Source organism: Octopus bimaculoides, chromosome 26 (genome assembly GCF_046866305.1).
Source record: "Octopus bimaculoides isolate indiv1 chromosome 26, ASM4686630v1, whole genome shotgun sequence".
Lineage (NCBI taxonomy): Eukaryota > Metazoa > Mollusca > Cephalopoda > Octopoda > Octopodidae > Octopus > Octopus bimaculoides.
The window spans coordinates 25,339,175-25,356,551 of NC_142953.1; the positions used below are offsets into that span (position 1 = coordinate 25,339,175).

General features: G+C 38.1%; 1 protein-coding gene across 1 annotated transcript in view; it reads left to right on the plus strand.

Annotated features, from left to right (window-relative positions):
- The window catches only part of LOC106876540 (segment polarity protein dishevelled homolog DVL-3), a 165,890-nt gene that overhangs the window by 137,412 nt on the left and 11,101 nt on the right, over positions 1 to 17,377 (plus strand). Inside the window, exon 3 of the mRNA XM_089343017.1 lies at positions 11,771 to 11,883. Coding sequence (XP_089199143.1) covers positions 11,771 to 11,883 — 113 coding nt within the window. The remainder of the gene's footprint in view (positions 1 to 11,770; positions 11,884 to 17,377) is intronic.

The following is a 17,377-nucleotide window of genomic DNA, read 5'->3' on the forward strand; positions in this document are numbered from 1 at the left end:
CTATTGTTGTTATTGATTGTACTATTTGTAAGAGTGGTAGAGATTGTGGTGGTGTTCCAGGTAGTGTCTGTAGGATGGGTTGTGGTTGTGGTCTAATGTAAGGGTATCTATGCTGGAGCTGTGTGCATGTTGAGCATTCATGTAGCTAGAGTTGTAATTATGTGAGTTTTGATAGTGAAGAGAAAGCTTTTGTTTATTAGAGGCTGCTATGATAGATTCGAAGTTTGATGGGGTAGAATAGGATAGTTTCAGGGTGGATCTGTTAAAGATAGAATGATATTTTGTTGCCGAGAGAAGTTAGTCTAGTATTTTAAAGAAGGATTTAGCTAAGTTATTAATGTTAAGTGAGAAGTGGTGTGTGTAGCACAGAATAGAGCATCCGCTACTTATTTTAGGGGGCCTGGGAATAGTGCTGTCTATGTTTTTGGAGAATGGAGGTGGGTTGCAAGGCCTGTTGTTTTAGCTTTTGACCTAGTGTTAAATGTATGTGTGTGGGGTCTAGGTTGTCTAGGTGTAAGATCTTCTAGGGTTCAACAAGTGTGTGTGGTTGATTGTGATTGTGATGGTTGGTGCATCTTTGAGACGTGATTTGAGATATATATTGTTTGAGCCTGGTGGCCCCTCCTTAATTCTTCTGTCCCTCTGCCTCTACCTCTCTCTCTTCTCTTCCCACGTGACCAGTGTTTGGCCAAGCCTGATCTTTCTTTCTTGGTTCGGCCGTCATCCGTGCCACATCAATATTCCTCCCTGTGCCTGTGAAATCTTGTATCCCTGCTGTAAAGCTTTATTTCCACACACGCCAGATATATATATATCTTCCTCCTCATTTATTGTTCATGTTCCATACTGGCATGAGTTTGATGATTTGACAAGGATCTGACGAGTTGAAGGACTCCATCATACTCCGGTGTCTGCTTTAGCATGGTTTCTATGGCTGGATGCCCTTCCTAATGCCAACCACTTTACAGTGTGACCACTTTACTGTGTGTGTAAGGCAATGAGCTGGCAGAATTGTTACCATGTCTAGCAAAATGCTTGGCGGAATTTCATCTGTCATTATGTTCTGAGCTAAAATTCTGCTCAGGTTGATTTTTGCCTTTCATCCTTCTGGAGTTGATAAAATAAGCACTGGTAGAGAACTGGGGTCGATGTAACAACTTAAATTTGAAACCAGTTTGTGTGTGTGTGTGCACGTGTTCATTAGTTTCTCCTGGGCTTGATATTCCATGATAGTTGTAAACAAATGCTACCATCATACAAGCGGTGTCCCTAAATATCAATGGACAAGTGGATTCAGTGCCTTACTGTCCCACTCTTACTATAGAATTATATGTTTACTTCTTTTGCAAGCATCATTTTAATTGGCTTATTCATTTCATTTCCATGAAGAGAAAGGGGAAAAAAAATCAATTCCATAATAAATTACTTCAAAGCAATGATAATTAAACTTCAGCTGTAGAATTATATATAATCTGTTTCATATTTATTTCATAATTAATGCAAACCAGCAAGCTTGCTTGCTGTGCTGCAGTGGGGGTAACATCACGAGTTATGTTAACTAATCTCCAAACTTTATTAATCCTCTCATATATATATATAATAGGAAAGAAACTGTGTTTAAATTGAAGCCTTAGTTATTTTGGAATCCTGCAAATTTAACTCTTTATGCTTTTTTTTCTACTTGTTTTGAATTAATTATGCAGGAGTGGCTGTGTGGTAAGTAGCTTGCTTACCAACCACATGGTTCCGGGTTCAGTCCCACTGCGTGGCACCTTGGGCAAGTGTCTTCTACTATAGCCTCAGGCCGACCAAAGCTTTGTGAGTGGATTTGGTAGACGGAAACTGAAAGAAGCCTGCTGTATATATGATTATATATATATATGTGTGTTTGTCCCCCCAACATCGCTTGACAACTGATGGTGGTGTGTTTACGTCCCCCGTAACTTAGCGGTTCGGCAAAAAGAGACCGATAGAATAAATACTAGGCTTACAAAGAATAAGTCCTGGGTTCGATTTGCTCGACTAAAGGCGGTGCTCCAGCATGGCCACAGTCAAATGACTGAAACAAGTAAAAGAGTATCTGGTAGCTTTGAGATTTCAGTGGTTTCGTTTATCTTTTATTTGTTTCAGTTGTTAAGATTATGTCCATGCTGGAGCACTGCCTTCAAGAATTTTAATCGGATCCCAGTATTAACCCCAGTATTTGTCACTTTTTTTTTTGGTTAATATTGGTACTTATTCTATCAGTTTCCTTTTGCCAAACCGCTAAGTTACAGGGATGTAAATACACCAACACTGGTTGTCAGGTGGTGGTGGAGGACAAACATGCACAAAGGTGTGCACACACACACTCACGCATACACATGTGCATGCGTGACATGCTTCTTTCAGTTTCCAACAACCAAATCCACTCACAAGGCTTTGGTTGGCCCAACGCCTTAGTAGAAGTCACTTACTGAAAGTGCCAAGTAGTGGCACTGAACTTGAAACCAATATGGTTGGGAAGCAAGCTTCTTACCACACAGCCACGCTTGCACCTATATGTTAGTTTATTTTTAAACAGACATTGTAGGGTAGGTGTGAGAGGTCAGATCTGGCCAGTTTGAACTCAAAGCAAGTAAAATATTTGGTCTGGATATGGCTAGTTTAAATGCTATAGAGTTAAATAATAAAATATACAATCATGCATTTAACCCTTGCCTCCTAATCTTCGTGGTTCTCTGCCAAAACTTAAAACCATTATCATTACTTTGATCTTAGTACAATTTATTGTGATATTCTTATCGGGTCTGTTAGAGTGGCACAGATGGTATCATGTTGAGCAGTAATTAATTTCATTTACTAATGACTGGGTTCAAATCCTGCCAGTTAGCTTCGACATTGCATTTTATCCCATCATTGTTCTGCAGGAAATATTTACTATATCCAGTTCAATAGACACTTGCTGCTCCAACACAACATCAGTGTGTGTGTGTGTGTGTGTGTGCAAATTTTATTATGCAATAACCCATGCCAGCATGGACATGGATGATGAAATTTATTTCGAGCCAAGAAGTCATCAGCTGACTGTGGTACCTCAAAACCCGAATGACAGGCTGAACAGAGATGCCAACAGCAACTGGTCTTTTAGCTGAGTAAATAGGATAATAATATCCTTTTATTAATTTAGACTTCACCAGATAAATACAGTTGTTCAAATCACAAAGGCATACATCTTGCTTGGCCATGTGTTGTTGTTGGTTAATCCTGAGTCCATGACCTGTGATCTAAAGCATTCCAATTGTGGCCATTCCATGATTTTTTTCTAGATATAGTGCGTCACATACAGACTATATGTTATCTACTGTGTTCTTTGGTGATATGAGGGAGATTTGGTTGCTATTTCTTGCAGGTCAGGTGATAGCATAGTTGATCCCCCATTTTATTGGTTTAACATTTTTGTTGCTGTATTGCTATTTGGAATACCCTGCCATTGCTTTAATTAATTTTGAAAATAATGGAAGAATTTATTAAAATAACTATGTCATTAATTAAGCCAGTGTTTCGAATATAAACTAATATGAAATTTTAATGAAAGTTTTAGATCATTTTAAAACAGTGAATTAGTATCATAAGTGCAGTTTCAGGCAGGTTAATATTGCAAGGATTAAACAGAGAATTTAACATCTGCTCTCATACCCTTGCCATGGGATTTCTCATTGTAAAGGAAGTGAAGTAGCTTTCTACTGGGAATCAAAACCAAATTGCTAACTTGGATTCTTTTGGTGCCAGTCTCCACTTAGCCATATTCTACACTGTTGCACTGGTTACCTATTTTAATTAAACATAAGCATCTAATCAAAAATAACATTCAGATAAAATAAAATAAAATAAAACTGAATTAATTATATGTATCAGATTCCATCTAAAATAGTTTTCTTATCCACGTTTACTTTATGATAAAATACTTCATTCTATGTCTTGGTTGTTTTTTTAAACTTTTTCTCTGCTAACCATATTTCCAAGGAAATACACAGCAACACATTTTGAAAATGATTAACTATATAGGCACAGGCATGGCTGTGTGGTAAGAAGCTTGCTTCCCAACCACAGGGTTCTCTGAAGTCACTCTCACTGCATGGCACCTTGGGCAAGTGTATTCTACTATGTTGGCACTCCATCGCTTACAACGTCGAGGGTTCCAGTTGATCCGATCAACGGAACAGCCTGCTCGTGAAATTAACGTGCAAGTGGCTGAGCACTCCAGACACGAGTACCCTTAACGTAGTTCTCTGGGATATTCAGCGTGACACAGTGTGACAAGGCTGACCCTTTGAATTACAGGCACAACAGAAACAGGAAGTAAGAATGAGAGAAAGTTGTGGTGAAAGTGTACAGCAGGGTTCGCCACCATCCCCTGCCGGAGTCTCGTGGAGCTTTTTAAGTCCGCTGCCCTAACCACTGGGCCATTGCGCCTCCATGTATTCTACTATAACCTAAGGCCAACCAAAATCTTGTGAGTGGATTTGGTAGAAGGAAACTGAAAGAATTCCGTCATGCATGTGTGTTTGTGTGTGTGTGTGGCTGTGTGTTAAGAAGCTTGCTTCCCAACCACATGGTTCTCTGAACTCTCTCTCACTGCATGGCACCTTGGGCAAGTGTCTTCTATAACCTAGGGCCAACCAAAATCTTATGAGTGGATTTGGTAGAAGGAAACTGAAAGAATCCCGTCATGTGTGGCTGTGTGGTAACAAGCTTGCTTCCCAACCACAGGGTTCTGAATTCACTCCCGCTGCATGGCACATTGGGCAAGTGTAAGTACTGGGGTTGATTAGTTTGACTAAAATTCCTGAAGGTGGTACTCCAGCATGGCCGCAGTCTAATGACCGAAACAAAACAAAAGATAAACTATAAAAGAGCTAGGTGGTTTGTCTGGAACATAACTTACCAAAAGACATGGGTACTAATTTATGAAGATATTGTTTGGAACATACAATAGACATTGGTATATTAAGGTGGTGTGTGGAATATAAAAGACTAATATATATTGGTAGATGGTGTTTGGAACATTACATAAAAAAAACCCACATATATTGGTCTTCCTTTTACTTGTTTCAGTCATTAGACTGCAGCCATGCGTGGGCACCGCCTTGAAGAATTTTTAGTCAAATGAATCGATTCCAGTACTGTTTTTAAAGCCTGGTACTTATTCTATTGGTCTCTTTCGCTGAACTGCTAAGTTACATGGACACTGGTTTTCAAGTAGTGGTAGTGGGACAAACATGCGCTTGCACATACGCGCACGATGAGCTTTTTTCAGTTTCTATCTACCAGATCCACTCACAAAGCTTTGGTTGGCCCAAGGCTATAGTAGAAAACACTTGCTTAAGGTGTCATGCAGTGGGACTGAACCTGGAACCATGTGGTTGGGAAGCAAGCTTCTTACCATACAGTCACATATGCATTTATTGACTCTTTTACTGCGAAAACCAGATATATCCACTCAAAATTTCATTACCCTCAACTGCAAAACCTGTTTTATATACCAATTGTTCAGGAATGTCATGTTTGAAACCGTTTTTTTTTTTGTTGAGATATGTCAAGTTTATTGATACAATGTGATTTGTAGAATAAAAGAAAAACAAACATACCATATTTTGGTAGATCTTTAACATCATTACTGGGAATAACCTTGAAATTTAATTTAATAGTTAAAAGGTTAGAAATGGTGTTTGGAACAACAAACAAGAAAATTGCAGCAAAGCTGTGTGATAGTGGTGTAGACATGGCATGAAGACCATCATGTAACTTGTTTTATTTTGACATGTGCATTTCGTTTTTTCTCTTCTGTTTTATGAATCCAGTGTGCACATGTGCATTGCATGTTCATACCTCTCTTTCCAATTCCTACACAAAACTGTTTACAGATCACAACCATCTCATAAACCTGTGGTTATGAGGAGCACTTTGTGCTCCAATGGTTGTGAAAAAACAAACAAATGTCTACTGGTATATTTAAGATGGGTTTTGGAAAAGACAATATTGGTATATTAACCTTTAGCATACTGTAGGTGCATCCTGTCACGGAATGAATTTTCTCCCCTGTATTTGCAGGGAAGTGGTAGGTGAAACAATTCCAGAAAAAATGCAGTGTGTTAACAGTTAAAATGGCATCCAGAACATAACATAACAACCACAAATATTCTTGCATAAAATACTGCACAGTTGTGATTTCAATACCATCATCATCATTTAATGTCCATGTTCCATGCTGGCATGGGTTAAATGGTTTCACTGGATCCTGTGTGTCAAAGGACTGCATTGAGCTCCAATGAACACTTAAAAAGATTTTTTTATTTTTTTTATTTTTTTTGTAATCTAGGACCAGAAGCAGTCTGCTCTCAGGTGGGTTGGTATTAAGTAGGTTAAACAAAGGGTCAGTTTACTCCTCCTTAATCTCTAAACTTTTTCTATATTTTTTTTCCTTTTAACTTTTCTCTTTTATTTAGATCTATTAACTTCGGTTTCATTTATAGAAAATTTAATTTCCCTCATGCATATAGCATTTCAATATGGTTATATCAAATAACTAACGAATTTAAAATTTGTTTTGCTCTTCGCTAACATTTCAAATCTTGGCTAATAATAATAATAATAATAATAATGTAAAATTGCTTGATTCCAATTTGCTTTTTTAATTATAAAAATTACTTTAGTTTCATTTTTTTCTCTCCTTCTTCTTCATCCTGGTCTTCAAAAACCAATACCAATGTTGATATTTTTATTTGTTTGTACGAGTTTAAACTATATATGTGTATATATATATACACATATATATATGTGTGTGTATGTGTGTGTGTGTGTGTGTGTATATATATATATATATATATATATATATATATATATATATATGCGAGTAAAAATAAATACAAAAAAGGTGGTTTTTTTGTATGATTGTGTATAGAGGAATATATTATTTTGTTTAAAAGAGTTCCAACACTGTCTGTTTTTTATGTTTTATTTATATTCCTGCAGAACCAATGTGGGATATAGAATATGGAATATACAATATATAATATAATATACAATATATAATATAAAATAAGATAAAATAAAAATGGATGGCACCATGAAATAAAGTATTGAATGTAGATGAAATATTGAGTGTTCAATATAAAGGATCAAATATATAAATATAAATATAAATATATAAAGGCGACTCGAGTTTCAGGGCTATTTCCCTTCGTCATGGCCGGTATGACATATATATATATATATATATATATATATATATAAATAAAATAAAAAGGGATGGTATCGATATCTTTGCACTTATTTTTTTACCTTATGTTACATATTTTATGTTAACTTTTTCTTGTTTTATTATTGCTGTGTAATGGCAGTAAGTACTTCCCCCGCCGACAAGCTCCCACTTTTCAGCCTGCCACTGGTTTCCCAGTGGAATTACTTTATTTCACATAACCTCACTACTACTGCAACCGCCATCATCACCACCTCCACCAATAATGGTTTCAAATTTTGGCCCATGGCCAGCAATTTTGGAGGAGGGGGATAAGTCGACTACATCGACTCCAGGGTTCAACTGGTGCTTATGTTATTGACCTCGAAAAGATGAAATGCAAAGTTGACCTCAGTGGTATTTGAACTCAGAACACAAGACAGATGAAACGCCTCTAGACATTTTGTTTGGTGTGTTAGTGATTCTGCCTGCTCAGTGGTCATCATCAACATTGTCTATTATTTGAAGTCCACAAGGTCGGTTGCCTTGTGGATGTGAGCTTGCTGTTGAAAGTTCAGGGAAAAGGGAACGCTTATGGTGAACTAATAATGGAGCATATGGATCTTGTATCCTGGTTACAAATTTTCATTTGTACCCATCATTTTAGGTGAAGCACAGGCATGGCTGTATGGTAAGAAGCATGCTTCCTGACCACATGGCTCTGGGTTCAATCTCACTGTGTGGTGGCTTAGGCAAGTATCTTCTACTATAGCCTTGGGCTAACCAAAGCCTTGTGAGTGAATTTGGGAGACGGAAACTGAAAGAAGTCCACATATATATATGTGTGTGTGTGTGTGTTTGTCCCACCACTGTTTGACGGCTGGTTTTGGTTTGTTTACATCCCTATGCACATTTATAAACCCTGGGAAGTTTTGTTACTTGGTTAGCAGCTGGTTTGGGACTCCGGTCTCAAAGAAAATATATATAGGTGCAGGAGTGGCTGTGTGGTAAGTAGCTTGCTTACCAAACGCATGGTTCCGGGTTCATTCCCACTGCGTGGCACCTTGGGCAAGTGTCTTCTACTATAGCCCCGGGCCGACCAAAGCCTTGTGAGTGGATTTGGTAGACGGAAACTGAAAGAAGCCCATCGTATATATGTGTATATGTTTGTATGTCTGTGTTTGTCCCCCCAACATCACTTGACAACTGATGCTGGTGTGTTTATGTCCCTGTAACTTAGCGGTTTGGCAAGAGAGATCGATAGAATAAGTACTAGGCATCCAAAGAATAAGTCCTGGGGTCGATTTGCTCGACTAAAGGCGGTGCTCCAGCATGGCCGCAGTCAAATGACTGAAACAAATAAAAGAGTAAAGAGTATACACACATATTCACACATACACATGCACATACACACACATACACACCACACACATACAGAGTGGGAGCTGCTTATAATATGGACAATGTTACCAGCTGATTGTTTTTATCAAAATCAGTGGGTCCTTTATTTGCTTAATGTTATCAGCTGGTTATTGTTATTGAAAAGGCTTCCAGCCACAGTGATCACAACAAGCAGCTTCCACACCTTTGTGGACATTTGGTAAAAATCTCCACAGCTTCATGTTTCTCTCTGCACCTGTTACATTACATTTTTTTTTCTTTCTTTCATTCTTAATTACATTCGTTATTCTAAGTAGAAGAGATTGGACGGGAGATTACGACTCACCATCTTTTGTTTACTTTTACTGGGCTGCTGGTGAATGTGGCACTGTGGGTGGTGATGATGATGATGATGATGATGATAGTGGTAGTTGTTAAGCTTCCAGAGGAATTAAAAATGGGTGAAGCTGTAATGAAAACGATTTCAACCATGGCATTGCCTCTTTATTTTAGGTACAGTGTATCTAGAAGTATTTTTGTTAATGTCTCCTTTATTATTGTTGTTTAGCTCTATCTTGATCACATTCCATTTCAGTCCATTTTAGAGGCGGGGGGGGGGGGATACCTAGGACATTATCTAATGTATGCTTTTGTTTTTTTATGTTTTTTGTGTATATATGCATAATAATAAAACTGAAGTGAAGAATGAATATATAATGTGTGTTTATTTAGGAAAAAAAGAAAAGATCAGGCACAGGAGTGGCTGTGTGGTAAGTAGCTTGCTTACCAACCACATGGTTCTGGGTTCAGTCCCACTGCGTGGCACCTTGGGTGAGTGTCTTCTGCTATAGCCTCGGGCCGACCAAAGCCTTGTGAGTGGATTTGGTAGACGGAAACTGAAAGAAGCCTGTTGTATATATATATATATATATGTGTGTGTGTGTGTGTGTGTGTATATGTTGTGTATCTGTGTTTGTCCCCCCAACATCGCTTGACAACCGATGCTGGTGTGTTTAGGTCCCCGTAAACTTAGCGGTTCGGCAAAAGAGAACGATAGAATAAGTACTAGGCTTACAAAGAATAAGTCCTGGGGTCGATTTGATTCGACTAAAGGCGGTGCTCCAGCATGGCCGCAGTCAAATGACTGAAACAAGTAAAAGAATAAAATAGAGTAGAGTATCATCCTGAAATATTGTTGAATGATGAGAATGAGTGCTTATCACTGCATTGGTGGATAGAATTTCTTTTATGTATTAAAGCTACCATTGGTTTGTATCCAAAATGGAGATGAACACCATTCCTCCATGTGATTGGCTTGACATATTAGGACATTAAGATATTTTTCTTCGTGAAACCAATGGTAACCTTAATGCACACACACACACTGACGTACCTGGAATTCCCAGAAAAGTGGGGCTTACCCCTGGTCTCATTCTCATAATTGTTTTGCTCATCCAATTGCAACAATACAAAGTATGTAACCCTTAAAACGGTTTTTGAATATTTACGGAGAATACCGAACCGGCTTACATAGGGATCTTGTTTTTAGGAAATCCCAATAAGTTATGAATACCAAAATCCTGAAGTCAGTTACGTAATAACATGCAAATTAGTTACCCGATAGTACCAATACAAATAAAGTAGCCCCGAAAAGGGCTTTAATGCATTCCCAGAGTATACAGAACATAGAAGGAAATACGAATAAGGTATGTATACCAAATTCGTGAAGCATGTTACGTAATAACAGGCCAATTGGATATGAGATAATAGCAATTCAAAGTAACTCTGAAAAGTTCTTCATACAGCACCTGTTAATTGGCTGAAGTGACATGAAAGGAGGCATCGTCATTCATGGTATATTTGTGAATAAGTCACTAACCGAAATAAGTGGATCTATTGTTGAGGAAAATACTATTTACTTGTTTAAGGGTTGTTCTGGGTAAAGTACAAAAGTAACCCTAACAGTTCAAAAACTAAGAAATAAACATACTCAATTTGATTTATACCAAATAAAATGTAATATTTGGAAAAATTTTTGTACAGTTGCCTTGGAAACAGTATGTTAATGGTAAAATTTGCAATTAAGGTCTGGCGTTAATGTCTCCATAACCCATGGGGAGATATTACTCAAATTTGTTTTAAATGAAAAATCTTAGGTAGGTCTATGAAATATTATTAAAATTTATATATTGACATAGGACAGGGGTTAGATTGGAAGTATCACTGACCTTGTCTGACAACTTCTTGTCAGAAAGTCCACTAGAACACATGTATTTATACAATGTAACCATTGGCTACTGGTCACTCTAATGATACTGGAGGGAAAAATGACTAGTGGGCAAAAGAGAAAAATAAAAGGGTTATTTTCCCCTTGGCCATTAAAGGAAAATAGATGGGTTTTATCTGTATCCCTTCTAGGGGCCCGAGCTGCCCAATTATAGATTTTTATTAAACTGCAATGGGCCTAGTAACAAACTAGATGTTGGTTTAACATGTATAAAAAGTTTCATGAAGATTCATTTAATGAGTGTAGATGGCAACTTGACACAAACAGACAGACAACCAAACAGATTGCTGTTTATATATGTATAGATATATATGAAGGTGTGTGGCCTAGTGGTTTGGCTGTTGCACTCATGATCGCCAGGTCACGGGTTCGATTGGGCAGCGTGTTGTGTTCTTGAGCAAAACATTTCATTTCATATTGCTCCAGTCCCCCTTCAGTCAGGAGGCAATGTTGGCTTGCTCGCCTAACCAGCGAGATGGCATCATAACAATGCAAAAGTGCATTGTGGCCAACACTGTATAACACCTGACAGCTTGATCAGTCATGTGATCATGCGACATCATATACACAAAGGGCTTTCAGTTTCTGTGTTCCGCATCCATTCACAAGGCTTTGGTTGGCATCAGGCTATAGAAGAAGACACTTGATCAAGGTGCCACGCAGTGAGACTGAACCCAAAATCATATAGTTTGGGAAGCAACTTCTTAGCACACACAACTACACCAGCCTGTGTCACCTTTTGAATTGCCTACCTGCTGTAACCTCTCATGTTGTCTCACTATTTGATTCTTATTTTCCTTGTTCCATTTGTGCTTTTTTTATCTACCTGGTATTTCATTTGTTGTTTGAATATTAATTTTGGCCCTTCTGTGATTTCTTTACAGTTGGTCCCCGCAGAGAGTAGTGATAACCAGTCCCAGTGTACAGATTCTCAAGCAGGAGATATACCCCCCGAACGATTAGGGGGCATCGGGGACAGCCGACCACCTTCATTTCAGTAAGTACATCAGTTTCCTCTTTACTTTTGAATGTTCATTCAATTCTCTGTTTATTACACACACACACACACACACACACACACACACACACACACATTTATACAAACACATCTCTCTTTATGTATCCATGTGTCTATAAACACATGTACACACACAGGGGCAGACGGAGCCATCAGTCAATTGGGCACTGCCCGAGGGCCCGCACTCTACATGTTAACTCTACTAAAGCACACTGAGGGCCCATAATACTCTTAGTGTGCCCCTGTTCAGACATATGTATGCACCTATCTTTCTCTATGTAACCATCTATCTATATGCATACATACATACATACCTACCTTCCTCTATATATTCCCCTATCCACACACATGCTCACATGCCACCCTGTACCCCAGATTTGTTTATTATTCTCGAGTTGATTTCAGTCATTGGATGAGGGCCACGCTAGGACACTGCTTTCCAGGGTTTTACCATATCATATTGGACCCCCACCTCCAAGCATATATTTCAGTCTGGTTACTTACTTTGTTGACCCATTTTTAATTTATAGGATGTAAGGAGACCCCTGTAGCATAAACTACTTTGGTTCTTAGATCATTTCATTTCATATTCTGGCCAAGTCTGAACCAGAGACCTAAGGCATGTATATATTGGATGGAGAGAAACTTCTTGAGAATGTGGGCTGTTGATGTCAACACAATTTCTTGAGTCTCAAAGATTGTTGGTTTCCCAGGAATCTGGTCAAAACATTTGTCACTACTTTTCTTGATCATTCCCAGGGCACCTACAACAACAGGGATGGTTTTGGTTTTTAATTGCCATGACCTAGATATCTCAGTCTGAAGGTCTTTATGTTTCAACAGTGTGTCAAATTCCTTTGCTGAGATTATTATTATTATCTCTATTGTTTTGTTGTCATTATTATTATTATATTTTGAACTATTGCTTTGTATTTGTACACGTTGACTCCAAGTCTCACCCGCAGATCTCAAGAGAGAAGTTAAAAGTTCAAGTTGGTGTTATGACTAGGGTGTCATATATTTGGTTCTGCACAAAGTATTGTTCGAGAGAATGTCTAAGAAAACTAAGAAAATTATAAGTTTGTTTTAAAATTGGGATTACATAGACAATATTTTATGTAGGATATGGGCAGTTCCCATGAGCACTATTTTTTGAATTTCTGCTATTTTTGGATTTCCTGGTATCTGAGCTAGGTAGCAATCAACCCCTTTTGCTATCATTCTTAGGGCACCTATGACAACATGTATTGTTTTCCACATTTTGTCAATTTCTATTTCAAGATCCTTATTTTTGCTCAATTTTTTGGTGGGTCATGAAAGATACATTTATGTCGATTGGGACAGTCATATCGATGAGGAGGCATGATTTTTGTCTGAAGTCCTTCAATATAACGTCTGGCCTATTTGCACCTATCTTTCTGTCAGTTTGAACGGTGAAGTTCCTGAGCAGTGAGATGTGATCATTTTGAAGCACTGGAAGTGGTTTGTCTTCTCACCAGTTTTTATCATGGCAGTGGGTCAGCAGAATCATTAGCAAGCTGGACCAAAATGCTTAGAAGCATTTCAGACCATCTTTAATCTTCTGAATTCAGATTCTGCCAAAGCCAGATTTGTCTTTCAGGAATTGATAAAATAAGTACTATGGGTCAATGTAACCAAGTGGCCACCCCACCTCCAAAATTTCTGGTCTGATGCTTATAGTAACTTGAAGGCTAAAGCTTTGAGGAAATTTAGCTGCTATTTCTAGTACATTGAATGATCATATAAATGTTCCTGTGATGGCTTGGGCTTCCTCTCTAGGTTGTTTGTTTTAAAGAAATTAATTTTCTCTCTACCCCCCCCCCCCCCCACCGTCTCTCTTTCTCTCTGTCATTTTAATTAATTTCTAAGAATGTGAAAATAACAAGAAAAACATTAAAAAAAAAACAAATGCAACAGCGCCATCGTCGCCACTCGGAATCGTTCAGATTTTGTAAAACACCATGATGTTTATATTGGCCTGCTTCAAGAGTTGATACGGTTTAGCTTTAAAGGGTTTCAAATTACAATTTAATTTAAAATACATTAATGCCAAATTTCCTTTCTTCTTTTTTCATTAAATAATGATAGCAGCAACAACAACAACAACAACAACAACAACAACATTAATAATAATCCTTTCTACTATAAGCACAAGACGTGAAATTTTTGGTGGGTGGACTAGTTGATTACATCAACCCCAGTGCTTCACTGGTCCTTAATTTATTGACCCCCCAAAAGGATGAAAGGCAACGTCAACCCCAGCAAGATTTGAGCTCAGAACATAAAGATGGATGAAATGCCACTAAGCATTTTACCCGGCATGCTAATTATTCTGCCAGCTTGCCATCTTAATAATAATAATAATAATAATAATAATAATCCTTTCTACTATAGGCACAAGGCCTGAAATTTTGGAGGGAAGGGGCTAGTTGATTGCATTGACCCCAGTATTTCACCGGTATGTGTTTCATTGATTGTGAAAGGTAAAGCTAACTTAGCATTTTGTCCAGTTTGCTAACGAGTCTGCCATCTTACCTCCTTAATAATAATAATAACAATGACAATAAGAATAATAATTATGATGACGACGACAATGATGGTTTCTTATATTCACTGTAGGGGCACCACATAAAGGGGACATCATAAAGACTTTATAATTTGTGTGGGGTTTTAGTTAAAAGATATGGGCGCCCAGAAATATAAAAGCAGGTGAAATGAGGTAAAAGTACACAGAATATATGAAGTATGTGAATATATGAATGATGCAGTCCTCCTGATGCAGGAGAACCTCCAATTATATATATATATATATATATATATATATATATATATATATATATACACACACACATATATACGACGGGCTTCTTTCAGTTTCCGTCTACCAAATCCACTCACAAGGCTTTGGTCGGCCCATGGCTATAGTAGAAGACACTTGCCCAAGGTGCCACGCAGTGGGACTGAACCCAGAACCAGAACCATAATAATAATAATAATAATAATGATAATATGCATCAAGTTTTCAATTCTAGTTATATATGTTATAAGAATATTAATTGTACTGTATGGCATAAGCTATGTATATCCCAGTTTCCCTAGTTTTCCATTTAGCAAAAGGCGTATATTTACATTTCAAAATTAGCATCTAGATTATAATCTGGCCGAGGTGGTGGTGGTGGTGTCGTAGAACTAGCTCAAACAGTTAATTAATTTGTCGTTAACCTAGGATTATTCAAACATTTATTCTCAAGTATGTAATATAGTAATAATGATAATAATAATAATAATAATACTTTGTCAGGAGTAATTTATTTGACTTTGTCAACTTTTCATTAGTCACCAGTTGCCAATGTACTTGGGCCGTAGTTGTCATTAATTCCGTTAGCTTCTACCGTTTCACTGTGTAACAGAAGAATGTAGACATTAGATACATAAGCAGAGAGGGTAGACCTACAGAGAGTGCCACCTAGTGGCGTATTTGATTTTGTCTGTCTTTGTTGCCATTTGTATTTATATTGGCTGTTTGATTGACGTCTCTTGGAATATTTTCCCTCTGCCACATTCTGGCATTTAGGGAGGAAAAGAAAGACAAAGCTGTATGGTTGCAGTCACAGGGTTTTAGGTTCAATCCCACTGCATAATGCCTTGGGCAAATGTCGTCTATAGCTTCAAGCCAACCAAGCCTTGTGAATGAACTTGCTTGATAGAAACTGTGTGGAAGCTTGTTGAATATATATCATCGTCATCATTTAGCATTCATTTTCCATGCTGGCATGGGTTAGATGGTTTGACTGGAACTGGTAAGCCTGAGAGTTGCACCAGGCTCCAATCTGTTTTGGCTTGGTTTCTACGGCTGGATGCCCTTCCTAATGCCAATCACTTCATAGAGTGTACTGGGTGTCTTTTATGTGTCACCAACATGTGTGACTTATATGTGTCACGAGCACAGGTGAACTCTACATGTCACCAGCCTTTTACACATCACCAACACGGCTGTCTTTTACAGCACGAGTGCCTTCCATGTGTCACTGGCACGAGTGCCTTTTATGTGTCACCAGTACAAATGCCTTTCACATTTCATCCGCTGGCCATGACTACGATTTCATTTAGCTTGGTGTGTCTTCTCAAGCATGGCAAATCACCGTGTGTGTGTCTGTGCGTGTTTGTCATCATCACCCTCCACTGCTTGACATGTCTAACTTCCAATGTAAAAAGAAAAGGGGGAAACATCCCTTAGGGAAGTAGTAAGCAAAGAACTATTATTTTACTGAATGTTCAGAACCCCAAAAAGGAAAACAAATGTGGACAAGAAGAAATCATACAGCTCCACTGAGTATTCTTAAAAGATCCCCAAACAATAAAACAGGGGATATGGGATGACAAGGACATCTTGCTCCAGTTGTAGAAAGGACCATTGAAGAAGAAAACCAAGGGAATGATCTTGGTGGCAGCAGAAGAGTTTCTAGAAAGGCAGCGAGCTGGCAGAACCGTTAGCACGCCGGGCAAAATGCTTAGTGGTATTTCGTCTGCCGCTACGTTCTGAGTTCAAATTCCGCCGAGGTCGACTTTGCTTTTGCTTTCATCCTTTTGGGGCCGATAAATTAAGTACCAGTTATGCACTGGGGTCGATGTAATCGACTTAATACCTTTGTTTGTCCCCTCTATGCTTAGCCCCTTGTGGGCAATAAAGAAATAAGAAGAGTTACTAGAGATAAATTGGATCAAAAGAACAGATCAACAAAGACTGCTTACCCAAATGCAGAATGGGTGAGGATTCAGATGAGACTACAAATCACATAGCATCAGAATGGCCACAGTTATAAAGAATACTTAGCGGTTCGGCAAAAGAGACTGATAGAATAAGAACTAGGCTTACAAAGAATAAGTTCTGCGGTCGATTTGCTCGACTAAAGGCGGTGCTCCAGCATGGCCGCAGTCAAATGACTGAAACAAGTAAAAGAGTAAAGAGAGTATATGTGTATACCCTTCTCTAGACATCATTTGATGGTTATAAATGAGCATCATCATCATTGTCATCATCATCATTGTCATCATCATCATCATACAAGCAAGGTTGTTCATTTCTAGTCTTTTGTGGAAAACATAATCTAGCTATTGGAAAATATTACCTTGTTTGGAAACAGGTGAGGGTTAGTGACAGCAGAGGCATCTGACTGTCGAAAATCTGCCTCAGCAAATTCCTTCAGACCTATGTGAGCATGGAAAAGTGCACATTAGATGATGCTGTTGATGATGATGATGATGATGGGGATGATCTATATCTTCCCTCCCGCTATTATTTTTCCATTTTTCATGAACTGTTAATCTTTATTGTTCATTTATGTTTCTTGTTTCTTGTTGAAATAAATATAAAATAGAAAGTAATTATTGCAGAGATTTTTTTTAATTATTTTTCTTATGGATGACTATTGGATTAATGAGTTCATCAGAT